General features: G+C 49.1%; 1 protein-coding gene and 2 long non-coding RNA genes across 3 annotated transcripts; 2 read left to right on the top strand and 1 right to left on the bottom strand.

The window, feature by feature from the left end:
• Positions 1–719: 719 nt before the first annotated feature.
• OAF (out at first homolog) lies at positions 720–25,966 on the top strand. Its single transcript, XM_020794316.3, has 4 exons — positions 720–2,499; positions 21,574–21,708; positions 21,988–22,168; positions 22,747–25,966. Exons 1-4 carry the CDS (start codon positions 2,224–2,226, stop codon positions 23,019–23,021), a joined length of 867 nt encoding a protein of 288 aa, XP_020649975.2. The 5' UTR covers positions 720–2,223; the 3' UTR covers positions 23,022–25,966.
• On the bottom strand, positions 3,803–12,827 carry LOC144584153 (uncharacterized). Its single transcript, XR_013538240.1, has 2 exons — positions 12,592–12,827; positions 3,803–12,196 (listed from the first exon to the last, which is right to left on the bottom strand). It is a non-coding gene; the product is annotated as an uncharacterized LOC144584153 (long non-coding RNA).
• LOC144584154 (uncharacterized) lies at positions 12,235–19,519 on the top strand. Its single transcript, XR_013538241.1, has 2 exons — positions 12,235–14,376; positions 14,438–19,519. It is a non-coding gene; the product is annotated as an uncharacterized LOC144584154 (long non-coding RNA).
• Positions 25,967–27,769: the final 1,803 nt, after the last annotated feature.

The following is a 27,769-nucleotide window of genomic DNA, read 5'->3' as shown; positions in this document are numbered from 1 at the left end:
TTGTCCGTGTGATCTCTTGCAGCTAATTGTAGCTACTTGATGAGGTGCTGGAGTGGGAGGGTTGGCTGCATGCCTAGTCATGCACTCAGCCAAGATGCACTCCAGCACCTCATCCATTAGTTGCAATTAGCCACGGTAGGCTACACAAACCTTATAGCAACACAAAAAGAATTCTCGCAGCTGGACGCCAGAAAGTCCATAGCACAGTAGAAGGAGGAGGAGAAAAAGTCAAAGAAAAGCTGTAAATGTTGAGCTTTATTCCCTCTTTTATCTTCGCAACAATGCTGTGAGGTAGGACAGGCTACGAGACAGAATGACTGGCCCAAAATAATCCGAGGTTTCCTAGCTTAGTGAGGGCTAGAATCTTGATCTCCCAAGTTCTAGTCCAATTCCCTTACACTCCCCACACCCACACCCTGGCTCTAAAGAACTTTGAGATCCTTCAACCAGACTCAACGTGGGATGCTTGGCCAACAACACGTGTCGTGCTGATGAGTTGAAGCCCCAGCAGATTTTCCAGAGGCAGCTTCCTTCCTTGAGTGAGAAATCGGTCCCTTGCCAAGGGCACTGCTGGCTCTGAGGGTCTCCAGCTGCTTTCGGTTCTTGCTCTTCACCTTTAAAAAAAACGTATCCGTGGGATGGACATAAACAGGAAACAAAAGTCGGCGGGAGGTGAGGGCTCGGATGGCCACACCTGGGTGGGATCAGAAGGATTACTAAAGTTTTGTCCTGGCCCAAGTATGAGAGGGATCAGACCATCCCAGGTGGGATCTCCTCGCTCTAGTGGGGCAGCAGCACCCCTTCCCTCTGCTCAGACCACAACCCTCCCTGAATAAATTGGTTGGTTCTTCGGCTGTGTGACTCAGGAGCAAAGAACCCGCATTCGGTGCTTCTGTGGAAAGTTTGAACAGAGTTATCAGAAGGCACTGAAGCCATGCAGGGCCTTATCGTTAGGCGCAGTGGGGCAGTCCCCACTGATGGCACCGTCAGGTCAGACTGCAAAAGAATTGGGTTTGGCCCTGAATGGATCTTCTTGTCCCAGGAGTTGGAAGAGTCTGAGACCTGACGTCCCAGGTCAGGAACAATATCACCCTTCCAGAGAGTCTTTCCACAACCCCCTGCGAAACTCCAATGGACACAGGCTAATTTGGTCCGTTCCCCAGGAGGGATTGTATGGCTTTTAAAGGAAGGAAGGAAGGAAGGAAGGAAGGAAGGAAGGAAGGAAGGAAGGAAGGAAGGAAAGTCAGGTCTGTTTTTGTAGACTTTTGCAGCTGCTTGAGCTTCTGATTTTCATCTCATCTTGTGAGCAACGCATTCCACCCTGCAGAAAAAGAAAATCCGATTTCTGTCCAAAGAAGGGAGTTTGGCTCCGATGGGCCTGATGGACAACGGTGGGGGAAGGAGCGCTCCCACTCCTCAGAACTCAAGGCGGCACAACGGCGAGGAAGACCACCGTTGCATGTGTCGGTCCGTGCCAAAAAACCCGAGCGTGTCCAACTTTTCCGTCTGTCTTTGTATTTCTCTCTCTCTCTCTCTCCCAGCCCCCTTCTCCCCTTCCTCCCTCTCCCCCCCCCCCGGCAATCTCTCCAACTTCAGACCTTCTTCATCTGCAGGCGGGCGCCGCCGTCTCTTTCGAGGAAGGAGGAGGAAGAGGAGGGAGAGGCGAAAGGAGGAAGGGCGCGCGGGGGGCCGCCGCCTGTCCCTTTAAGGCCGGTGCGCCCGAGAGTGAAGGAAGTGACGGGGCGATGGAATGAAAAAGCGCCCAGAAAAGAGGCGAAGGCGAGCGAAAGGGGAGCCGCTGGGCAGGATCGGAGCCCGGCTCCCCCCGCCCCCGCCCCTTCCTCGCCGGACCCTCTCCGGCCGCCGCTGCTCCAGCCCCGACGGGGGCGGGTCGCGGGCGGAGGAGCCTCTCTTTGCGCGCAGCCCACGCGGGGCGCGGAGGCAGGACGGAGCCGCGAGGGAGCGGCTCCGGAGGCGAGAGCCCCGAGGATCGGATCGGATCGGAGCCAGAAGCGTCGGGAGCCTTTGCCGGACGCCGGCGAGCCGGTGCTCAACTTCGGGGGAAAAAGTTTAGCGTGCGTTTGAATTTCCTCCGAAGCGGGTGGGAAACAGAGGCGCAAGAAGAAGAAGAAACGGGGGGATCCCTCTTTGCCCTGCCTGTGTGTCCCCCCCCTGGCCGTCCACACACACACACCCCCGAGTTGCAGGTCGAGGGGGGAGAAGATGCCCTCCTGCCGGGGAGGAAAAGCAGGAGGAGGGGGCAGGCGCAGAGGCCGGTCCCCCGCGGGGCTCCGCTGGCTGTGGCTGCTGCTCTGCCTGGCGCGGCGGCCTCTGCCCGGCCAGGCGGGGGCGCCCTCGGAGCTGCGGGTGCGCGTCCGGCTCCCCGACGGGCAGGTGACGGAGGAGAGCCTGCAGGCGGACAGCGGGTCCGACTGCGTCAGCCTGGAGCTGCGGAAGGGCGACGGCACGCTGGTGACCCTCGTGGCCGACTTCAGACAGGTGAGGGGAAGAGGAGGGGGGTTTACTCCCGGGTAAAGGGAGGGAGAGCGGGCGGGGAAAGCGGCTCGGAAAGACGGACCCGACCCCGGGCGGAAGGATAAGCCGGGACATGGAAAGATGCGGCTCTTTCTGGCCATCTTATCGACCTCGCCCGGTCGTGGTGAAGAGAAAGTTCTTCAGGATGTTTAGATTTATATGCCGCTTGCTTCCACTGAGCTCTGGGGAGCCTTAGCGTCGCTTTCCTCCCCTGTGCAACGGCCTAGCGAGGGAGCCCAAGGTGTGAGAGGGAGAGGAGCTGCCCCCACCATCATCCTCCCAGGGTGCTGGCTCCGTGTGGCCCCACATCACACAGCCTTTCCCCAGACTGGCCACTGCCTTCACCTTTTAACTTCCCCTTTCCTTCCAGCAAGCATGGAGGGGGACTCTGTCCCCTATGCTCTGCCCCCTTTGGTTCGGCAACTGCCTTCTGAGGTAGGTCCCACAGGAAGAAAAAAAGAGTGCTCTGCACTGGGAGGATTCGAACTCGTGCCTCCCATTTCTCCATTGCGGAATGACAGCTCAGAAAAGCATCATTAATCCCCTTAAGAGAAAGTTGAGAGGTGGGAAATAACTGCACTGCACAGGGAGAGATAACAAGGCCTGGGAGGGGTCGGGGTTGTAGGCACATATTCTCAGAAGGAAAGCCCCTGGCTTAAGATGCTCCCAGGTGAGACTTTTATCGTGGAGTCACCTTGCCTTGTTTACAGATCATCCCACAGGTCCAGCCGCCCTCCGTTTATAGCAATCTGTAGTTTTCCTACAACCTCTGCCTTCTTTCTAATTTTCCCCCCCACACACACACATTTTATTACAGAGGAGAAAGGTGTAACTCTGCACAAGGCCTTTTGATTGACTGAACCGGGCACCCACAGGGAACACCCTCGTTTCCCAGAAAGAACGCATAGATTTGCAAGTTCAGGGAGTTTTCCAAGAATCAGGCGCACGCCACATCTCTGACTGTTCACCCCGAGCCACAGGTAGGACATTTCCTGTTGGCGGAGATCAAGGTGGTGTTTCAGTCGAGTCAGCTCCTACTCTTAGCTCTCAGCCGTGAAAGCCTGGTTCAAGACATTCATAAAGGGAAACACAACACCAAACACCGTTTCCCGCGTGATGTACTTCCATCAGCCTTCCTAAGTGAGGGGAGACACCAAGAAGGTTATGATCTGATTCCTGAGCATTTTGGGAGCATTGCTGGTGGACGTGTGACGTTATATTGTCAGTATGTGATGGGCTTCCGTCAATTAAATCACACGGAGAAGTGTTTTCTTTTCAATGTCTGAATAATATGTGGCTGCTTTTCCTTGGAGGAAGAAAAACCAATAACTTTATGACATTTAGATCCCATTTTTCTTAAGTGCAGTACGGGAAGTTTACAGGGCACACCTGGTTCCGTTTTATCTTCTCATGCCTGTTTATGCTTGGCAATTAGGAGAAAAGGTACCTGTGTAAAGATCAGATGGTTCCGGCATTGCTTTGCAAGAGATTAATGGCAGAGAAACAAAAGGGCTTCCCCACCACACACAGTGAAATATGTGGAACTCACAGCTACATGATCTGAGAGCAATTAGTGGAAATACTTTTAAATGGGATATTGGACCCAATTCATGGAGGAGGAGAAAGAGGGAGAGGAGGAGGAGACCTGTCTTGTTGATTGTAGAAGGAGAAAATGGAACTTCTATATTCCAGTGCAGTATATCTAGAAATATCAGTCGCCCACCTGCAGAACATCACTGTGTTAGAAAGACCTGCTTCCATTGTGGGCTGTCCCTAGAATGTTAACCCAACTCCAGGAGTAAGAAACTGACATCAAGATCACTACACTTTTCTGCTTTGGTCAGCAGGAATTTGTTGTTGTTTAGTCCTTAAGTCGTGTCTGACTCTTTGTGAACCCATGGACTGGAGCACACCAGGCCCTCCTGTCTTCCACTGCCTCCTGGAGTTGGGTCAAATTCATGTTGGTCGCTTCGGTGACCCTGTCCATCCATCTCATCATCTGTCGTCCCTTTCTCCTCTTGCCTTCACACTTTCCCAACATCAGGGTCTTTTCCAGGGAGTCTTCTCTTCTCATGAGATGGCCAAAATATTAGAGGTGTCCTTCCAATGAGCACTCAGGGTTGATTTACTTCAAAATGGATAGGTTTGTTCTCTTTGCAGACCAGGGGACTCTCAAGAGTCTCCTCCAGCACCACAATTCAAAAACATCAATTCTTCGGTGGTCAGCCTTCTTTATGGTCCAGTTCTCACTTCCATACATCACTACTGGAAAAACCATAGCTTTGACTATGCAGACCTTTCAGGAAAGGATCAAATTAAGTGTTAAAAAATATAAGGAAAGAGATTTCCAAGAAGTCCAAGAAGAACTTCTCCAAGAAGAACTTATCAATGTTGGGGGCTGTTTTGGGAGTAGAACAGGCAGTAGACTCTCGTTTGTCAGGATAGACATTTCTAAACATAGGTTGGGTGGAAAGCTGCACATGGTATGGCCATGAATTTCTCTTTTGGTGGGGTCAGACTAGATGACCGCTAGGGATTCTTCCGATTCTACCAATATAGATGGCTGCGAAAGGATGTCTGTGGAAGCCTGAATGGACACTCTGTCTTGTGGGTGGCCAGGCTGCTTCTGACACATTGAGGCCGCTGGAAAACACAGACCAGCAGACCCCGCCTCAAAGCCTTCCCGCGAAGGGGCATCACACTGCCAGTGGGGTTATTCATGCCGCGCCAAACAACTGGCCCTTCTGTTTGCAGAGGGGTGTGGAAAGCCGACGGGCCTTCCCTGTGCCAAAGCATTGTTCTGCCTTGATTGAGCGGGAGCTGTAGGTTTCCTCCACTGGCTGCTGGCTGTACATCTCGCCCGTCTGGAATAGTCCCCGGTGTGTTTTGCATGGCCTAATTATTGGAGGCGGGGGAGAGAAATGGAGCATTTCAAAGCATCTCCGGCCTGGGAATCTCGGACACTGATAGCTTCTCATGGGGGAAGAGGCGGGAGGAAAGGCCAGTGTTTACAGAGGATTTTTAACTTGTGATTCCTGGAATGAGACTCGCCGATGAGAAAGGCCAGCAGGGAGGAAGCAGTTTTGTCAGATCCCTGCCAACCCCACAAAGCTATGGAGGGAGGGGGGGCTGGACAGCACAATATGCAAGAACCCCTCCCTTTAGTTCTGGAGGAAATAATTCTCATATTCCACTGGGCTCTGTTTGTTTAAAGTCCAGCTGGAGAATAGAAACCGTGCCTGGAAAGTTCTTTTAGCAAGCATGGAAGATCTGGTCAGAATTTAGGAAGAGGGCTCCTTTGGACTAAAACTCCCAGAATCCCCCAAGTGGTACGGACTCTGCATCCACCAACCTCAGCATGGATCACAGGGCAGGGGCTTGTTGGACAGTTTGGGGCAAAGCTGCCCTGTTTTCTCAGTGCTAAGACTAGGATGTGAATTCTTAAGATCCCGTAGTCCTCAATAGCTGGGGCTGATGGGAGTTGTATTCCAAAATGTCTGAGGGCACCAGATAACCACCAGCATCAGTTTTGGGGTACCCACTTTTGGCTGTTGTTTCCAAGGCTTACGTGGGCATGATTGGAACAGCCTTGTCAAGTCTTGTGCCCCAAACACAGGCTCTGCTATCGAGGACTAGAGAGAGATGTGAGGATGGGGAAAGGCTGGCTGGTTTAATTAGGGTTTCTCTTTAGAGAGACCACCTTCCAGTCTGGAGGAGATCATCTGGAAGTGCTCAGTTTCTCTTTCCTTTCCACAAAGGGACTGGGACATTCCTTGCGTCATCACAGATTCCAAAAGACGGGTGGGGCTCCTCAGAAATGGGGACCCCCCCCCCAGATGGAGAAAGGGATGAATGCCACCAACGTTTCATGCTCTCCACAGAGCTGCTAGTGGTTCTAAACCCACGGCCTGGGGGATGACACACAGAAGATAAAACTTCCCTGTGGCGGCTGCTAAGTCCAGGGCAGGCACAAAGATCAATCTGTGGAAGTTTTGTAATCAGGACTAGAAACTTCAGCCACCTCGAAAGCCAAGCTCTGCTGTCCAGCTTGGGGCTCTGCTCAGAAGTGGCACTTTGGATGTGGTGTAAAGAGGCTGTTGTGCTTTGGGGGTGGGGGAGAACACAGGACTCCCTTGGGAAGATGGTAATGTTTCAGGGAGTGAAAGGCAGGAGGAAAAGAAGGTCTAAAATGAGACGCATTGACTCAGTAAAGGAAGCCACCGTTTTGCTTCAGCATGGCTTTGGACCTGTGCAGGGCTATTCAAGATAAGTTCTCTTGGAGGTCATTCATTCAAAGGGTTATCATGCTAAATGGGACTTCTGGGTGTATCTTTGAAGATCTTAAGCCTTCTGCGACCTCTTTCAGGCGAACGGCCAATTCTGTTTAATAGTTTGACCCCTGTAACCCTAGAGAGGGCTGCTATACTATTCCCCACGCAGACCTTTTCTTTAAAACTAAAGTCACAAGGCATCTCCGTCACAAATCACCCGTGGGGCACTTAATGTGGCCTTGGATTCAGCAGTCGAGAAAAGGCAGTCTGTGCAGGTTCAGGAGCCCTGTCGCTGTTAGCACAGCAGGCTGGATCCAAGCATCAGCCGTGGTTGAGCTCCTTCTTAAAGCCGACACTGTCTCATTGCATTATTGCATGGGGTCCATAAAGATTTGCCCAAGCCAGAAAGGAAAACAACAGCTCTCTGTTCTTGGGCAGAGATAAAGGGACAGGCTTTCTGGGAAAAGCCAAGCAAAAAAGGCACGTGAGTGAGTTCTACTGTTTCCAGATGTTACTCATTTCTCCCCCACCCATCTTTCCCTCCCACACTGAGAAACTGAACTGAATTCCATCACATTGAGCCGTTGCTCTAAAGCCCACTTTGATTTTCAACTGGGAGTCCCCAGTGCTGATGAAGCAACCGACAGACTTGGAAAAAAGATCTCGGAGGGAGAGATGATCAAGGGGTGTGAAAATCAGCGGGAAGACAAAGGTTCTAGGTATCAGAAATGTTGATTCTGAGATCTTGGGCCACCTTGAGATTTGAGGGGGGTGTCTCAGGTCTAACACTACGTAGCAGCTGGCAGATCATGGGCTGAATCTGGCCCTTAGTTAATGATCAACTGGATTTATGGTTTAATCGCTCCCTTTTCTTTGCTAGCAAAGCTGGCATTTAAACAGGGTAGCTGGTGTTCTAGACATTTAATCGGAGGAAGCGTCTGTATTTGAGTAGCTTCAGCTTTTGCGTGGATGTTTCAAACACAGGAGCCCTCCCCCTTTTTTTCTGTAGGAATAGGTTAGTATTTTGCCTGCTCCCCTGCCTCTAACTCCATGCCATTGACTCACCACATGCTTTCTGCCAGGACTACAGATGATGTTTTATGATTCCCACCCACCCCTTCCCAGCCAAACTAATGGAAGCTCTTGGGCCTGAGTTTATATTATCCACTGAGCTCTGACGAGATAAATGGAGGAGCCGTGTTTCAATGGAGAGAGTTTTGCTCATAAAATATCCTGAATGCATTCTCTGGTTAAAGGTTTTTGGGAAGGAAAGCGGGGACCCTCCTCTTTGCTTGCAATCAGCAGAGTCGCTGTCAGTCAAAGGAAGTCGTACTTAAATAGATGGGCGTGAAAACAGGCTGCGGCCAAATGCAGAGTTAGGTTTTTGGTCCACGGTTGACTGGAGAGGCCACAGCATTCTGCGTCTCACAGTGGCATTCTTTTTCCTACCCTTATCTGGAGACTGCAGGAATTGAACCTGTGAACCTCTGTAGGCTACCGACATGCCCTGCTTATGCTCCATCCTGTCCTAAATGTGCTAAGCTGATGGCCTCTGGTAAGGCTGCGCAGACAAATCCCAAGCTGCTTAGCAAATCAGCCTGACTCAGACCTGTTTCTTTGAGGTCTGGATTGAAGCCGAAAGGCCAAATTCAGTTCTGGGACAAAGACAAATGAATTTACAGACGGATTTGCATCCAGAGCCCAGAAAAAATTGAGTGATACACTGATCACTTTAGATCCCCCCCTTTTTTTCTATTTTTCTTTCAAAAAGTATGTTTTAAAAACCGCAGAAGCCTCTGTGCTGCAAGGTCGGAAGACCAGCCGTCGTAAGATCAGATCCAGGCAACGGAGGGAGCTCCCGTCACTTGTCCCAGTTCATGCCAACCTAGCAGTTCAAAAGCATGTAAAAAAAGGAAAGTCGATAAATAGGTACCACCTCAGTGGGAAGGTCACGGCATTCCGTGTCTAGTCGCGCTGGCCACGTGACCACGGAAACTGTCTACGGACAAACGCTGGCTCTGCGGCTTGGAGACGGGGATAAGCACCGTGCCCTAGAGTTGGACACGACTGGACTAAATGTCAAGGGGAACCTTTACATTTACTATGCAAACTTTGAGCTGCCTGGAATTTGGCAAGTTTATTCCACCCTCTTTAGAGTATATGGTGCTTCTAAGTTTCATGTAGGTCAGTGCAAATCCTTCCTCCCCCCCCAAAAAAAATGACCGTTGTTGTGGGAGATCACGAATCAGTTTGGAATCGGGAGTCAAAGTGAAGCAGATGGTGTTGATCCTGACTGTGCCGTGCCCCCTTGGCGACCCTGTCTGTTCCAAATCCAAGTGACTCAAGACACTGGGAGATCTGGGTCACATCCACACACACCCCTCAATGTGTTAGGAGTCTTAACACCAGGACATCTGCATTTTCCAGCTCTGCATGAACAGCAATGCTCCCGGCAGATCTAGGATCAATGTTAAAAGGGTGCTTTGCTCTTTCTAAGGGTGGCAAGCGGAGGGACGAAGTGAAACCCTGCAACCTTGTTGCATCTGATCTCGAGGATGAGAAGCCAAAGAATTCTTGCCATCTGCCTGGCCTCCCACTCTTTCTGACTTCTGTTTACAGTGGGTTGACTCTGCAGCTCTTTACTTCATTCATTTCTGAGCGGGGTGGCGGGAGCAGCTCAAGTGCCTGGAAAAAGGGGGGGCTGGTATCTCCCGCAGTGTTTAAAATCCTTAGGTGTGGGCCAGACTTCCCGGCACCTTTTAGGGTAAAGTGGCTGCACGCCAATCTGGGACGGATCCCTTGCCAGTTAGGGATTTGGAGAGTTCGGAGCTAAATCGTGTGTACTGTCCGAAAAAAAAAACTTAGCATGTCCAGCTCTGTGCAGTCCCTGTGTTCTTTACAAAAAACAAAACAAAACAAAACAAAACCCTCTCAAGATACAATATATACGTATTTTTCGCACCATAAGATGCACTTTTTCCCCACAAAACAGGGGGGTGGAAAGTCTGTGCGTCTTATGGAGCGAAGAAAACAGATTATATTTTCCTGTTTTCTTCTCCTAAAAAAATTGGTGCGTCTTATGGAGCAAAAAATACGGTACATTATATATGCAATGACATTATTGTGAGTATATTCTCATTGCATTATAATAGCATCTTCCAGCGAAGATGCTAATAGCATACCTGCAAGCCATTGTTGATTTCAATCACAGTGGCCGTGCACTGATTAATGGATGGCTCAATTACATACTCTGAGAATGGTTCCCTATGCACGCCTGTGGAGGGATACAGCCACGCTGGGTCTCTGTGGCGGAGCATCGTTCTAACTCCCAGTAGCCATCAAGGCACCACGGGCTTGGGGCTTGGAGGCAAGGCAACTCCCTGGTGACCGTGATGATGCGTTTAAGTGATTACATGTAACTGCTTGGTGTATCTAATGGCATTTAGAGGATAATGGCACTAAGGAGAGGATGGCTGAACTTTGTGGGAGAGAGATTTGACAGTGGCCGCCTGTGAACCATGATTGCTACATTGGGTTTTCCATGGAGGGGGGTTTATAGCTGAGAGGCAGAGATGAATAAAAGTCCCCCAGTTCCCTCCCAGGCACCTCCTAAGTAGGAAGGCAACCTGACAATCTCTGCTTATTAAGGTTACATCATCCTGGCCCTCAACGAGGATCAGGTTTAGAGAGGTTGTAATCCCAAATATTGGGGAGGAAGGGAGGTGGCACCAAGCTGGGCCGGCCCTCTGCTTTAACTGGGAATGTCTGAGACAAAACAAGGCATCTTAGACAACATCAGCAGAAACCGGGTTAGAACTGCCAAATTATATATCCAGAATGCCCGGGGGGGGGGGGTGCCTTGGTTCAACCCTCTGTTGAGGCATGAAATCCACAGCTGGAACATCTCCTTTTTTATTATTATTGTTTAGTTCCTTTTTATTTTATTTTTATTTTTAATTTTTTAACTACAACATAAACATAAAATACATAAACCAAAATACAAATCGACTGTGTTCCCCACCACCCTAGTCGGGGCCTCTATCTTTCTTCTTCTTCTTCCTATATTGTCCTCTTCTCCAGGACTGCATCGATTCCTGATTTGGAACTTTCCCTTTTCCTCTTGTTAGCACATATTCAAGAAATCTGCCCCATATATCATAAAATTTATTATTTTTCATCTCTCCTTTCTTAACCTTTAAATTACAAGTTAGCTTATCATTTACAGCCACGTTCCGTATTTCATTATACCATTCTTCCACTCAAAATTCCAGTTTTGATTTCCAGTTCCTAGCTATTATTAATCTGGCTGCTGTTACTAACAGTAGCTGGAACATCTCTGACAGATATTCATCCAAACACCATTTAAAGACTGTCGAAGAAAGAGAACCCGCCACCTTCCAGGTTACTCTCTTCCATCATTTAGCAGCTTTTATCCTCAGGAAGTTTTTCCTAAAGGTGAAATTTTCTTTTTTTTCTCTCATTTGAACCCATTGGTGTGTTTTTTTCTTTTTTCTTTCCTCTGAAGCAGCAAGAAAACAAGCTCGCTCCATATTCCCACAAGACAGTCCTTGAGCTCTTGGCCCTCTCTTCTCCAGACAAATCCTGCCCGATGCCTTCAACTGTTCTTCATCGGGCACATTTTCTAGATCTCTTCCAGCTCTGGAAGCTGTTTTCCAGACAAGATGTGATCGCTGCTGGATAGATGACTACATGCAGAACTTGCATTTCCAGGGGCAGTATATCTCTTGAGTGTCTGGAGCTGAGAACATTTCACCCTCCATGCTCTGTTGGTGAGCTTTCCAGAGGTATTTGGCTGACCAGGATGTGGGGCTAAATTGCCTTTTTTTCCCCACACCCCCCCTACACCAAGGCAGTTCCATTTCAGAGCTACCTGACTGCACCATTTGTTTTGAACGGCAATCTCCAAAACAAGGAGGTGGCCGGATCCCAGCAGGGAGTTTGCAGAGGCTTCAGTTCAAAGATGTCATTTTGGAGCCCGTTACCCTTTTGTTGTCAGTTCCTGAGAGATAAAGGGGAGGTTTTTAAACACCAGCCCCAGGAGGGAAAGGAACAATATAGAAAACACAGGAAGTTGGTCTTGAAATTGCCAGAATAAAGCGCACTGCAGGAATAACTTAGCAACGTTAAACATTAGTGAATTTATCACATGGTTATTAAAGTATATGTTTTCCAGCAGGCTGCGTTCAAGGGCGGGCCTGGGGGCGCCATTTCTCAGAATATTGCTTTTGTTATCCTGTGGTGCAGCTGTGCGGATCGACACTGGGCTGTGTTTTAATTAATCACATCTCTTAAAGAGGCAGTAGGATTATTTTTTGCTCAGAAGACATGGCCCCTGGAAAGGCTGACATCGACTGGGCATGCACCTCACCCTCACCCTCACCCTCTCTCTCTCTCTCTCTCTCACACACACACACACACATACACACCTATGTTTATTTGTGAGTGTGTGAGAGAGAGCAGAGCACAGATGAGACAGAAGCTGATTCTGTAGTAACACACATTCAAAGACCTTTACTATTTGGTTTCTCACTACAGGGGTGCCTCGCTAGACAATGATAATCCGTTCCACTGAAATCGCTGTTTAGCAAAATCATTGTCGAGAGAAAAGCATTTCCCCATTGGAATGCATTGAAACCTGTTTAATGCGTTCCAGTGGGGAAGAATCGTCGTTGTCTAGCGAAGATCGGCCATAGGAAAGCCGCTTTACGAACCGCCGATCAGCTGTTTAAATCACTGTCTTGTGAAGCTTAGGTCCCCAAAACACCTGTTTTGCGAGCGCGGAGGGAGCTGTCAAAATCGTCGTCTAGCGAAAATCAGCTTGCGGAGCAGGGACCAAACATTGTCCAGCGAGATTCCCCCATAGGAATCACTGTTTTGCGAATCGCTATAGCAATCGCAAAAAGCCAATGTCTAGCGAAAAAACTGTCATGCGGGGTAACTGTCTAGCGAGGCACAACTGTACGCTGTTGCTTTTGGAGTTTTTACAACCTCGCGTGATGCCTGGAGGAGTTGGGACTGCGAGCAACCTTTCTGGGCTGGAGTGATTGCCAACCTATCCTGCACTAACCAGTAGCTCCCCTGCCTCTAAATTCAAAGGGAGCTCCACCTCTCTGCTCAGTGCTTTTTTCCCTCTCAAGGGTCTACTGAAGTCTGTGGCTGAAAGCAGTCATGTTCGTCAGGTTTGCTGTTTGATCTGTTTAATACAGTAGTAAGAACTGCTGGATAGCTCTCAGCCTGAGTTCTACATCTGCAAAATGGGAATAGAAATTATCTTGCTGCAAGAAAAGAGTAGAGGTGATCAGTGTATGGACAAAGCCAAGAAAAGAATATATCCATGAGAAAAAAGAAAATCCAGTATCCACAGTTGGGTAATACCTTTATTAGGCAAATACTATTGCCCAACAGTGGCTATTAAAGACTTTTCCCCATCCCCCACTGCATGGATGATTTCTTCTTTTTCTTTGGATGGGTGCAGCTGTTTTTTAAAGGAGTATAAACGCAACTTGAAAGTGAGAGATCTAATTCTGTTATCTTGATCTCCGACTCCTTTTTCCCCTGTCTTCTTCCACTTTGGGCTCTTGCTCAAGGAACTGAGCAGCCTCCAGCCCTCCACACCCCACACATGCCATGCCAAGGTAAGCAGCCTCGGGGGGTGATGGCAAAGGTGACGTTCTTTGTGTGCAAAATTCATTCTTTCGCTGCCAAAATTGTTCTCCTTGACTTCAGAACCTGGACGTCTACGGTGCTAAATGTTGAGGAGTTGGGTTTGCCTAAGTTGCGTCTGGGCATTGCTAAACGAGCGGATGGCAGGGCGATTCGTGTAGGGGATCTCTGGAACTGGCCTTGTTTTTAAAGGCAGCATAATTTGTCACCAAGTCTGGAACCATGAGACGGGCCTTTCCCGCACCACCGTCACCACCTCTGTTACATCACAGGTGTCCCTGGATCACAGCAGGATTTCCCAACCTGTGATAATGCAAAGAGTCCTTGAACCAAGCGGGGGAGGGAAACCCTGCTGGCCAGAGGTGCTGATGTCACGCTGGAACTTGTTGCTAAGCTGGGACATTTCACGGAAATCTGTGGACTGTGAAATGCGTCCTTCATGGCTTGGCCAAGATGTCTATCAGGGCTCGCTCACCTGGTTCGTTGTGCCAGGATTCACAAGAGAAGGGTTGAAGGAAGGAGCTTTTTTTTTTTCCTTTTGGCAATGGGGACATTGAAAGAAAAACACAGGATGCTTCTCCTTTTTAATATTCCCATTTTGTGCTGCCATATGCACCAAAACATGGCCTGATTTTGAAAGCTAAGCATGATCAGGCATGGCTGGTACCTGGAAGGGAGACCGTTGGGGAATGCTGGGTAGAACTTCTTCTTAGGCACCCTTCAGTCTTGAAAGACCATGATAACGTGCTCTGTATGAGTGTCCTCTCCAGAGCACAAAGCCTGGGTAGAATAACTATGGAGGATAGGCTGTTACCCAAACAGCAAATCCCCCCTCTCCACGTCGAAAAAAATTAGTGAGTTCTGACTTACGATGGATCTTTTCAGGGTTTTTCAGGTAAAGAATACTTCGAGGTGGTGCTCCCTGGACTAAATGGCTCAGCAGTCAGCTTCCTGTATTTGCTTCTGAAGGAGAAATCATCATTGTTAATCAATCAAGCGGGAGCTCCATACATCAGGAAGCTTAGCAGAGCCTGGAAAAGTTATTTTATCAGGCTGCAACTACCAGAATCCACTGATGGTTCTTTTGGCTGCTGGACTCCCGAAAGCCATGGCTTCCCCAAAAATTATTTTGCTAAACTCTGGGGCTCAGAAGAAGTTTAACCTGGAATCATAGAATCATGGAGTTGGAAGGGGCCTCTAAGGCCATCGCGTCCGACCCCCTGCTCAATGCAGGAATCTAAATCAAAGCAGATCTGACCGACGGTGGTCCAATTTTCTCTTGAATGCCTCCAGTGTTGGAGCACTCTGCATCTCCCGAGGTCATGGGTTCTGTTGTTGTACTGCTCTAACAGTTAGGAAGTTTTTCCTGACATTCCTCCAAAATCTGGCTTCTTGTAACCGGAGCCCATTATTACATACCTTGCACTCTGGGATGATTTAGAACAGATCTTGCCCTCCTCTGTATGACTACCTGCCCAACCCCCACCAGGAATCAGCATTACGGGGTTGTTCTAAAAACCTGGCACAGCCTCGTGGTTGATTCACCAACAGTTATTTTTCAAAAGAATTCATCCTGATCTAATTGGCCACAGCAGGACTTTTGGGGAAAGCTGGCCAGCAGTGTGAAATAAGAGAAGGATGTGAGAAATCAGCCCAGCCCTGTGAAATACAAAAGAGAGACCCAGCTGACTTACTGACTCAGCCCTGATGACAAAGGGATCAAGGTAGACAGTTAAACAAACAGGAAAGTTCAGGTGAGCTTAGCAAGAGGGTGGGGCCACAGGTATCCACTCCCGCCCCCCCCCTTTTTGGATCTTACATTGATATTTTTGGGAAGGAAGTCTGAAGAGTTAAGGCAATCAGTGGTTATTATCACCATCCCCACAGTCATTTATTTATTCATTCATTTATTGGCTGGATAATCTGATAGTTGCTGTGATAGAAGGAGACCACAGCTGCTATATAAGGAGATCTGCAAGCGGGATCTGAAGTCCTTAGGAATGGACCGGGAAACCCTGACATCTGAGCATTCAGCCTGGAGGCAGGCGGTGCAGCATGGCTTCTCCCAATTTGAGGAGACCCTTGTCCAGCAGGCCGAGGCAAAAAGGAAATCACAAAAGCAGCAAAATCAGGGAGCTAGATGGGGTACAGACTGTATTTGTCTTCAGTGTGGAAGGGATGGTCACTCTCGAATTGGACTTCTCAGCCATACTAGACATTGTTCCAAGTCCTCCATACAGAGCACGTTACCCTAGTCTCTCAAGACGGAAGGATGCCTACAAGTCAAATAGTCTTCTGGGTCTCCCGGGAGAAGAGCCAGCCTGGGTAGCCTTGTGTCCAAGCTGCACAGCGGCCACAAGATGCGCCCCAGAAGAAGGGAAGGGGAAACCACTTTGGGGTCCAATTGAAACCCTTAGAAAGGGTTGTCTTAAGACTCAGGACTGATTTGACAGCATGCCATTATGGCTATTTTTACCCTTCATTTATTGAGTGCCATCAACCTATGTGGTTCTGTAGCTGTTTGTGCACTGTCCCAAGCACTTCCAACAAATTAGTGAACTCCCAAAGTACTGCCATGAACAGCCTGTCTCTCCGAAAAAGTTCAAACTAGAACAAGAAAACTCTCCCCAAGGAGTATGTCATCGAAAATGCTAGACAGCGAATGCCAAGGTGGGTGGGTAATAATCTAACACAAATGAATAAATAACCTAAAATGCACAATTCGGTAAAAAAGAAAAGGTTACATATATTTTAGAAATCCTGTGTGTTGTGACATTTTTGGCACTTCTCATTTATGACAATGCTAATAAAGCTTTTGAAGCATGTGGACTGTTCAAGGTATGGTTTACCATTGTTTCTCCCCTCCCCTTTGAATTTATCTGGCTGAGCACAGATTTGAACCCAGATCTTCCGAGTCCCAGTCTGACACTCTACCCACTACACTGTACTGTCTCAGCTAAACAGATTTTTAAAAAAAAAACTGAGAAAAGGTAGGTTTCCAAAAGAGATTTTTATCTTGTGAATATCCTGCTGATGGGATATGACATTTCAGGCCTTACGGACAAATTACTGTGCTCAATTATTAACAATTTTTTAAAAAGCACAATTCACTGGACTCAGATAGTCTATCGTGCTGGGAGGTCTTAAACAGCTCCAGTGGTTTCCTGAGCCATTGAAGAATAGGTTTGGAAACATACGTGGACGCATTTCTGATTTCGCACAAGAGAGGTATGTGCAGAAAACAGAATTTGTGTTGCCAGTTTGCAGTTTGCAAAATCTTAGGGGATGTCTCTGCTTTTTTCAGCAGCACTGGAGGAGCAGAAAGGGATGTAGGTCTTTAAAGCTTGGGTGCTTGTTGCTCCCCATTGTTAGCTGACATAGTAAAGACCCACAACCTGGTTGGCCCTGAAGTCTCAAGGTGCGGGATGCTACAGAGTTGGCAGCACTCTGCAATATCTCATCACTGGCATTTCTAAATTTATCTTTCTGGCTGGAATTAAGCCTGACTGCAATGAACCAGGGCTAGAATTCTGGACCAGTTACAGAACAGACTTTCAGATCTCACCTTCATAGTGGCTCTATGAACTAGAAATTCCTAAGGTCTGTTGGCTGAAGTCTTGACAAGGTGCCATAAACCCAACTAACTATTTATCAGGCTAAATAGGGTTTGTGTTGTAGAATTTTGAATTTCTGGTAACATTATCTAGACAGCAGAAGATCTACAGGGGAGAATAACAGAAGTTCCCCAAAACTGAACAACAAACTGAACAGATCAACAGCAAACAAGCAACTGCCACCAACAAAGTAAAGAGAGGGGGAAAGCAATCATCAGAGAGGTGGGGCTCTCTTTGAATTCAAGGGCTGGAAGGAAATGATTGTTTAGTACTGGACAGACAGACAATCAGCCCAGCTTAGGAAAGTCCCTCCCAGTCACTCAGACTACAGACGGCATGTAAAGCTTCAAACCCAAAATGCAACAATCGGGCGTGCAGTAGGAGGCAGGAGCTAAAGTGCTGGTGGCGGCTTGTGTACATTGGAAGCAGCCTTTGTGTGCTTGCGTGAAACGCTTGAGCATCAAGAGCAAAGGGCTGTCCTCTGTAATAACTGACGCATCGGAGGTCACTTGGTTTGACTAAAGAGCGTAGGGCTTGAACATGGCCGGTCCGGGGAAGAAATTGAGGCTTAGCTGACGGGGCCCGTTTCGAGGCAGGCGAGGGGAAGGTTCTCTGAACCACCCCAAGGCCTCACTCAGGTGGACGTTTGGATTTCGCAGAAGAGAAAATGCAGGCTGGAGTTGTCAGAAAGCAGGAGACCCGCCGTGGTGGCTTTGCGCTGTTCTGTTTTTGCAAACATTGAGATCCAACCAGCTGTGAATGCCCTGCGTAATCCCCACGGCTTCCGGGCGTCTAAACCTCTGCCTGCCCCTCTTTCCCACATCCTTCCGCCTCCTGAACAGGAGAGCTTGGCAGGGGTCGGCCGAGAGCAGGCCTGGCCCCCCCCGGAGGGCCTGTCCCTAGACCCCCTTGGCCTGAGAAAATTTCCCCTCCTGCAAGTCTTGAGGAGCAGGAACCACCTTTTTAAGTCGGAAGCCGTCTCCCTCCATGGCTCCCCCCAACATGACAAAAAAATCGGTTCCAAATCAGAAGGGGGCTTCTGGCCACTTGCCCGTATTTGTCCGGAGGGCCATTTTGCACCTTCTCTGCATGACCCCACCCCAAGCGTGGTACCCGGGGAAGAAAATGGCCCTCCGGGCAGCCTGACGTCACCCGCAGGGGGCTGAATGCTCCTCCCTGTCCATCAGCTGCAACCACAGAATCCAGCCGGCTGGGAGGATTGTCGCGAAAGCCCCCCTTGGCCGTCTTCCCAAGGATTCCAGAATAGAGTTCCTCTGCCCTGTGAGAGATGTCATCCCGAGAGTGATGGAGAGGAAATGCCCAGAGGTAGGGGGTTGAGGCTTGGCCATGGGTGCCCCATGGAAGCGCGAAAGGGCCAAGGATCTGGTTCTGTGGAAGGGGGCTCCCTCTATTCTTAAGACCTGGGCCCACGTATGCATTGGATCCGAAAATACACTAAAGTTTGCATTAATGCTTCCTTTGTGCCAGTTGTTCTAGGTTGCTATTATGCTTCTCAGATGTCGCCTAGTAGCTTTTCCTTTCCTGTCTGTTCCTGTGCTTTTTCCTTGGATGTCCTTTGGATATTTCTCATCTTGTACAATCTCTCTCTCTCTCTCTCCTCTCTCTCTCTCTGCATACCTGTAGGCTTCCCTTCTACTGTTCCTTTGGACATCAAGCCAGTGAGGCGGGGAGGGCAAGCCGGCAGCCTATAAATCACTTTGCAAGCTCACACACACACACACACACACACACAGAGAGAGAGAGAGAGAGAGAGAGTAGGCAAATATTTAACCTGACTCAGTGGCCCTGCTCAATCCATTGGCCGCTCGTTCCCTGACCCGATGGGAACGAGTTCGAGGTGGAAGCTACGGGGGGCTTTGGATTGAGAGGAAAGAGTTGCATGGCAAGCAGCCAGGGCCGAAGCAAAGGCAAATAAATGCACTTGGGAGCTCCAGAGCCAGGGTGTGTGATCTCCAGGGCGCCTCTGGATCTGCTGCAAGAGCTTTTGAAACTGGTGGAAAGAGATTGTCTGTTATTCTGATGTTAAAAGAACCTGACCCGGTTCTGCAAAGAGTTTTGAGGGAGGCAACAGTAGAATAGTGGACACTGCCTTCATCCTTGGGGGGCATCTGGCTGGCCAGCGGTGGGAAACAAGGTGGTGTGGCTGCACTGGACTTTGGTCAGAGTGTGGCAGTTGCCCCAGGCGGGAGGGGTTTCAGATCAGCAACAAGGCTTAGAAGGAACAGATCCAGATTTTGCCTAGGTAATCATCATCATCATCATTTTAGAACTGCAGATCATGGCTATATCTTAAGTATTCTCCCTGTTCTTCTCTCTCTCTCTCTCTCTCCTTTCCTTGCCTTTCTTTTCCTTAATTCATTCTTTTCCAATGAAAATAATAATCATATTTCAAAACATATTTAAAGGCCAAAGCGTAGGGAAGAAGTGTTCTTTGTCCCACGCAGCCCGCTCTGTGCCCCTCGTGTATGCCTGCTGCCGTCTGGTGTGATCAATGACCCTGTCCCACCATCACGCTGCAGATTCATCCACCCACTAGGCCAGTGCATTTCTGCAGAGGAAATGAAAGAGCACTCCTATATCCCCCCCTTTTTTTCCTTGAGTATGTGAAGGTTTTGACGCAGTCCGGACTCTGCAGCCGGCTGATCTCTACAGAATAGGTTCCCTGGAATTGCTCTGGTTAGACGGGCGGTGATCGCCGGGCGCCGAAGGCCCCAGCTTTGCACCTGGAAGACAAAGGAAAGCCAGCGTGCTTGGAATCCGTCGGCTTTCCCCCATTCAGGCTCTTCTGCGTCAGTGGAGTTCATGCCTTCTGCAACATCCCCACTCAAGCCCCAGGTCTGGTGTGCAGCTGTGCTGCCAGCTGTCCAGTGGTTTCCTCTGTTTTAAGGCTGGCCTTCTGCACTGCTGGGTGGGGAGCTGCTGAGTCAGGCTTGGAATGTCTTCCCGTCCACCCAGGGGTCATCCCAGGGAGAGATTTCATCGGAAACCTCGCCATTCAGGGTGGCGGCCGCTTCCCTCCTGCATCTTATACATTGGCTCCCTGGAATGTTGCACAGATCTTGTGGGGAGGACGGCTGTGACGGGGAAGCATTCCAACAACTAAAGAAGGAACTTGCCTTGGTAGGTGAGGAGTCAGAAGGAAGCGAGGCAGAAGAATGGAATGGCTTATTCATCTGCATCGCTGTCGCCGTCTCCCTTCCTCTGCTCACAGTTCATCTGGGATGGTGATTGCGTTTCAATGGCAGGAAAGCCCTTTTAGCCCCATTGATGGCTCATTAGACTCTGGGAGGCTTGGACTTAGTAGGAGGCATGTCTTCAGCCAGGTCTTTCAGGGCAGAAAACAGCTGGGGTCTGTTATCTCCAGAGGGGACCTGCCTCAGTTGTTAGACTGTACTTGTGTGACATTGTCTGGATTTTTTAAAAAAACTTATTTTTTAATTGCCTTAGTTGGGCTGACAAACTGGGCTTCTCTTGTGGTAGACCAAAAGAAAAGCAGAACGAAGAGCGAAGGCTTTCGTGGCCGGGATCTAATGGTTATTGTGGGTTTTTCGGGCTCTTTGGGCGTGTTCTGAAGGTTGTTCTTCCTAACGTTTCGCCAGTCTCTGTGGCCGGCATCTTCAGAGGACTGGAGTAGGAACTCTGTCCATGCTCTGAGCACCTGGAGTTCCTACTCCAGTCCTCTGAAGATGCCGGCCACAGAGACGCGAAATGTCAGGAAGAACAACCTTCAGAACACGGCCAAAAAGCCCGAAAAACCCACAATGACCAGAAGGAAGAGCCTTCTTTCCTTGTTTCTGTCCGTCCGTCCGTCCGTCCGTCCGTCCGTCCGTCCGTCCGTCCGTCTGTCCTTCCGTCCGTCCGTCCGTCCGTCCTTCCTTCCTTCCTTCCTTCCTTCCTTCCTTCCTTCCTTCCTTCCTTCCTTCCTTCCTTCCTTCCTTCCTTCCCTGCCTCCCTCCCTCTCTCTCTCTCCTTCCTTCCTTCCTTCCTTCCTTCCTTCCTTCCTTCCTTCCTTCCTTCCTTCCTTCCTTCCTTCCTTCCTTCCTTCCTTCCTTCCTTCCTATTCACAATAAATACATCTCAGACCACATTGACCTGCTAGTTTTAATATGAAACCCTAGAATGCACAGGGTGAGGTTGTTCTTGACATGGAGAAACCTTGGCTTCCAGTCCCTGATCAGTCATGGGAATTCACTGGGAATGGCATTGGGAAAACCACTCCGTATGTCTCTCCCATACCTTGAAGGTTCTGTTAGGGTTGCTTGACCTCAGGTCAACTGAATGGCCCATCCAGGCAGGCTGGAGGCGAGGGAGGGGATCCCAAATGTAATAACCTCTCCATGTTCCTTTCCATGCTGAGAAAATGTGGGAGAGAAGTGGCAGAGCAGCATTAATCCTTGGAACCCTGAAAGTGACAAGCCCCCTTTTTTTTTTGGTCTCTTTTCTCTCAGGAAGTGAAGATATTCCGGGCCTTGATCCTTGGGGAGCTGGAAAGAGGTCAGAGCCAGTTTCAAGCCCTGTGCTTCGTCACGAGGCTCCACCGCAACGAGATCATCCCCAGCGAGTCCATGGCCAAACTCAGGCAGGTGAGGAAGAGGCGAGACCTGATAAAAAACCAGTTATCCACCGGACAAGAATTTTCCACCGTTCCAAACTAAGGCAACGGCTTTATAGCCATTCAGTGGTTCCAGGTTGCTTCTCCACTGGAATCCCAGATCTTCGGATGTAGGGTGGGATACAAATTTTCGTAAATAAATACATTTCTGATCATTAACGTATTGATGGGGGGGTTCAAGGATGAGATGAGTGTTGGAGAAACCCACGGGGCTCATGACAGGTTCTTCCCCCTTTTCCCTCCTCGCTAGAAAAACCCGCGGACCGTGCGCCAGGCCGAGGAGGTGCGGGCCCTCGAGCACCTCAGCATGGACGTGGCGGTCAACTTCAGCAAAGGGGCCCAGCTGAGCTCCCACATCCACAACGTCTGCTCGGAGGCCAAGGAGGCCATCTACACCCGGGAAGAAGACGTGAAGTTCTGGCTGGAGAAAGGTAGGCGGATGGAAACCTCCATGGCTGCTTGTCTCCTGGTGGGCTTCCATGCCAGCAAAGGCCAGCTTTCCCTAATCTAGTCCCTGCCAAATTGGTTGGTCCGTTGGGATGGCGGATCTATCTGAGAATCAAGATAAGGGTGGACCTCAAGGGCCGCTGGTTAGCACCAGACTGTGGAAGGTTGACTTAATGAATTATTTGCCTGCTGTTGTTCCACTGAATACAGTCAGGTTATGTTTCCTTCCAAAAATATGAGGGTTTTTAAAGGAGGCACTGCATTCTTCCTTCTGCTTTCTCACTTGCACCTGTGCCCTGGGGTGGAGTGGGTGAGAAAAGGTGCCGCTAGGCCTGACTGCCAAAATTGCCGATTGCTTCTCTGCCCATGGGCTATGGGAAGCTTTGGGACACCTTTCCTGCTTCCCAGATATTTTAGGCTGGCACTCCCAGAACCCCCACAGTGTCGTCCATGCTTGCGGGTTGTCAGGATGCTTTTCGGTTTCAGAAGCTTTCCAAGCCGGAGGGGTGGGTGCCCCAGAAGGACCCTCCGGCTCTCTCAGCTTTTCCCATCTCTTTTCCAGGGGTGGACGGCTCCATGTTTGAGGTCTTGCCTCAGTCGGCCGACCTGCCCGACCTGCAGCGTTGCCGGCTGTGCGCGGATCGCTGGAAGCCCTGCATCTGCAGCTACGCCCTGAGCATCGAGTGGTACCCCTGCATGCTCAAGTACTGCAAGAGCCGGGATGCGGCCGGGAAAGTGTCGTCCTACAAGTGCGGCATCCGTAGCTGCCAGAAGGGCTACAGCTTTGACTACTATGTGCCTCAGAAGCAGCTCTGCCTGTGGGATGAAGAGACCTAGCAGGGCGCCCCCCGTTTTGGAACTAACGGCGCTTCCCTTCCACTTCCCTTCACGTCTCTCTGAGTTGCGTTTCCAATATGGCTGCCCGGAAAAGGAAGGAAGGGGCAGGCCTTAGAGAGGAAACACCATCCAGGATTCCATTTTGTGTTGGCTTTGCCTGGGTCTGCCCTTCTCCTTGGCAACCCAACAAGTTGACTCCCCCTGCGTTGACTTATGGGCAACAAAATCTCTTTGGTCTCATGAATCGGAGACTAAGAACCAATGGATCGTCCTGAAGGCAGAGGCCTCTTCTGATTTCAGAAGCTAAGCAGGGTCAGGCCTGTCTAGTAATTGGATGGGAGACCGCCAGGGAAAGTCTGGCACCTCCAAGGGAAGGCTAGAGATGCTCCCTACCTGGAACTATGGAGAGCTCCTGCTTCCAGTCAGAGTGGATTATATAAGGCTAGGAGGACCAAGGGTCTGTCTCAAGTTAAGACAGCTTCTTGTGCTTCTGAGAGACTAGTTAATGTGAGGGATGTGTTCCATTATATTTTTTAGCTTTTGGCTGAAAGAGTGTTTTCGAAATCTTGGGGGCTGCCCCAAATCATCAGCCATTGTGACTGTCTGAACTTTTTGACAACCCAAAGCTAACAGTGACCTGTTTCTGCTGCACGGAAGAAAGAAGGCTGAGGAAGGGGTGGTGGTGGACGTTCTTCCTTGGAAACCTCAAAAAGAGAGAGGGAGAGAATGGATTGGATGTCTCATGAGTTTCAGGATTCCTCCGGGGACTTGATGTCTGGACGTTCCATCAGATCATTAAGCGCAAGACCCTGTGACATCTGGATCTAAAAGCATGACCTGGAACCACGATCTGAAATGGCTGCTTGGATTCACCCATAAAGGGAGACCAAAGAACGGCACAAGATGGCTGGTCCGATACCAGAATTGTCAGGCTCTTGTGAAAGTCATCACACAAGGCGGAAGTGAGGAGAAATGATCTGAAGCTATCTTTCAGCTTGCATAAAAATTTGCAGGAAGGCATCAGAACCCCCAGGGATCCCCTCCTGCATGTAGCCAGCTGTTTTGATAACACCAAGCCAAAAAAAAAAAAAATACAATCCTTCCTCATTTTATTCACTGCATTTTGGGGTTCCTCCAGGATTCGCTGAGAAAGACCATGATTTAGTAGGATGTGGCCAGCGCAAGCCATCCGTGATCAGCAAGGTGGAACAAGGAGGGGAGGGGCATTGCTTGCTGAGCCCCCCCTGCTTCCCCTTCCTTGGCTCTCTGGACTGAAAGGGCATTACAGAGCCCTGCTTTTCACATCCACTGGGCCACCTTAATAGGAGAATGCAGCAACCGTCTTCTAGTTTTCAGTGACTTGTTCTCCAGTCTCATGGTGGCGCTGTGAGTTAAACCACAGAAGCCTCTGTGCTGCAAGGTCAGAAGACTAGCCGTCCTAAGATCGAATCCTCACAATGGAGGGAGCTCCCATTGTTTGTCCCAGCTCCTGCCAACCTAGCTGTTCGAAAGCATATAAAAATGCGAGTAGATAAATAGAGACCACCACGGTGGGAAGGTAATGGCGTTCCTTGTCTAGTTGCGCTGGCCACGTGATTACAGAAACTGTATATGGACAAATGCTGGCTCTATGGCTTGGAGACGGGGATGAGCTCCGCGCCCTAAAGTCGGACACAATTGGACTAAAGGTCAAGGGGAACCTTTACCTTTACCTTCTCCAGTCTTGTTGACATTGATCATCCCAGGATTGAAGACCAGTCACGAGCTCCAGGATGTCCCTGAGCCTTGACGGGGTCTAAACAGTGCCTCTGCTTTGAGATCAATACCCCAGTGCCTTCTTTCCTTTCTCCTTTTAACAGAAACTAATGTATTGCGACATTTCTCTCTGTGATCTCCCAAAACCTAATGATGTGAAATAATAACTATATCCTTTATAGAACAGGACACCCATATCTGCAGAGGGTCAGTTCCAAGCTCCCCAATGCAGATGCTGAAAAATGTGGATTATAATTATAAATAATTTTATCATTTGCTAATTTAAGAGCAAACACTCTATATAACATGGTCTCTGGCTCCCTCCAGTGGCGAGTTCTAGTGACTTCATCTTAGATATATATATTTCTAGGACATTTCTTTTAATATTTTCTGACCACGGATAAGTGAATCAGCGGATACTGATCCCGCGGATAAAAGGGTCCTACTGTATCCATGTTTTAACAAGACCAAAGGAACAAGGAGATGTCTGTAGCTGATTAAACAAGCTCTGGCTTGCTCGGGTCTTTGGCAGAAATGAAAAAAAAATGCCAGTACAAGTAGGCAACCTTGTACAACCCTCAGCCACTGTGACTCTCAAGGAATTGACATTGCCAGGTAAACTGCTACTGGGCACGGAGGCTCTTTATAGCCATAATAGGTAATGGCTGCCATATTTTTTCCCTACTGCCTGGGCAGGGTTTGCATTTTTTTAAAAAACAGCCCGCAGTGAGGGAAGCATTACCTGTTTGATGTCTGCCTGTGGTTCAGACAGAAAGTCAAAAGGGCTTTCCTTTTGACTGTGCAATCCTAGCTTGCATAGCTCTCCTACATGGGCTGACATCCTTCTGTGCCATGCCTCCATGCCCCTCCACCGCAGTGTGCCTTCTTTCTTAATGCTGGACTTTGCACAACCATTGTGGCCAAAGCCAGCAGTGTTTCACTTTGAAACCATTGTTAATTTAATCTCTCTTTCTCTCTCTCTCTCTCTCTCGGATTTATTTTGTTTGTAGTATCCAGGGAGTGGGGAGAAGGGGGGGGGTAGGAAGACAGAGTTTGAGCTGTCGTTTTTCTTATTTTTAAAGACTTGCCATACGAAGTGAAAGAAATAGAAAATTTGAAAATATTTTTAAAACAAATTATTTATCCTACGGAAAGCAAATAAATGGCTTTTTTTGAAAAGAAAAGAAAAAGTTCAGTCTAATCTGTTTCTTACCTATACATCTTTGCACATGGGGGTGTGTGTGCATTGTGGAATTTGCAAGTTTCTTACCCAAAATAAGCACTGACGTATTTAGCCTTGATGGATGCAGGTAAGATAAAACTATAGAGGGACCAGGAAGTCCATGTTAAAGAACAGGATTGGAATTGTGTGCGTTTGCATAATTCCCATACATGGCCACCAGGCGTCGCTCTGCACCCATCTATTCAACTGCTGTAGCATCGAGTGGAACCAGAAGCGGCTTCATGGCGAATATTGAGACAGGTTAAGCATCTTTCGGCTAAGGTGGCACACAAGGAAGTTCACAGTGGCCATGTTTTCCCTGCAGTGGCCAATCAGATCTCACCACAATTACCCAGAATGGGATGTGAGTGCAAGAGCACATGCTATGGGTATCTGGCTGTGGAGTCAAAGGTTGGGAGTTCGATTCCCCTCACTGTGCATGGAGAGAAAAGCCAGCCCGTGTGGCCTTGGGCAAGCTGCACAGTCCCAGAGCGCCCCTAGAGGAAGGGAAAGGCAAAGCACTTCTTTGTATTCTCTAACTAGAAAACCTTGGAAAGGGTTGCAATAAATCACAATAGATGGCGTGCTGTGGTGGTGGTGGTGGTGGTGGTGGTGATGATGATGATGATGATGATGATGATGATGATGATCAGACACAGTGTGTTCTAATGTGGATTTTGCCCAGTAGAGGAGTGATTTTAGATTCCAAAGGTAGAGTAAAATACTGATGCATTTCAAATACAAGTAAACATATCACTTTTGTGTTAGTGTGTTGTGGGGGTGGGGGAGGCAACCACACAACACACATCCTTGTACACAAGCTCTCCTGAGCTGCAACCCAGAATGTGTTGCTGAAGCTGTGAGCAGTCCAGCCTTGTGGAGAGAAACCTGTTACTCCAAGGCAAACCACCACCACCCCGGACTTCAGATCCACATGCGAATCACAGCACTTGGGGCAGTGAGGTTCAGTGGTTTAACAAAGATATCATGCAGCCCTTTTATTTTATTTTATTTGGTGGGTTTTGCCTCAAAACATCCCTCACCATGCCAGCCAGAAGGCTCTGGGTTTGGAAGTCCGGAATGTCCTTGTTCCAAGCTTTAGTGAATCAGGGCTTCTCTGCGCGCCTTTTGAACTGTCTAAACGGCAGGACAATCGGATCCCATCTACAAGGCAGAAAAAAGGATTGGTTGGAAAGGGTCGAGATTTGAATCTGCTCCTTCCTTTTCCTTTTGCAAGAGGCACGGGGGGGGGGATGTTGGCATTCTGGAGACTTTTACCTGTCCCTTTCTCTATTATTATTATTATTATTTTTGCACCCTCTCATCATAGGCTTATGTGCCACCAGGGAGCACAGCACCATTTAATTTTCCTCCCCTCCGGATCTTCCAGGCACAATTGTGTTTTAAAGTCCAGAGTGGAACGAAACGTGTTTCATATTTCAGCATGAAAGTTGGCAGATTTGCATAAGGGTCCTGCAGGTTGCCAGATTTGCATAATTTGCATAAAACATAGGCCGTGTATTCTTGCCCATACCCCCCAACCCTTGCATTGCCGGTTGCTCCGCCCGCCGGGCTAACCCCTTTCAATATCCGCAAAATCATTTGGGAATAGGGTGCCTTGGAGAATCAGTCACCATGGTACATGGGGCACGTGTGGTTTGGGGGCCAGAGTGTGTGGGGGGTGTCACCCAGAAAGCCAGCCTCTCAGGGCCCTCCCCGCAAGGATTCACCCATATCCACCAGCTAGCCCTTCAAAGGAATAACTGGCATG

The sequence above is a fragment of the Pogona vitticeps genome, chromosome 8 (genome assembly GCF_051106095.1).
Source record: "Pogona vitticeps strain Pit_001003342236 chromosome 8, PviZW2.1, whole genome shotgun sequence".
Lineage (NCBI taxonomy): Eukaryota > Metazoa > Chordata > Lepidosauria > Squamata > Agamidae > Pogona > Pogona vitticeps.
The sequence above is the reverse complement of the archived record's forward strand: the minus strand, read 5'-3'. Positions and strand labels throughout refer to the sequence as shown.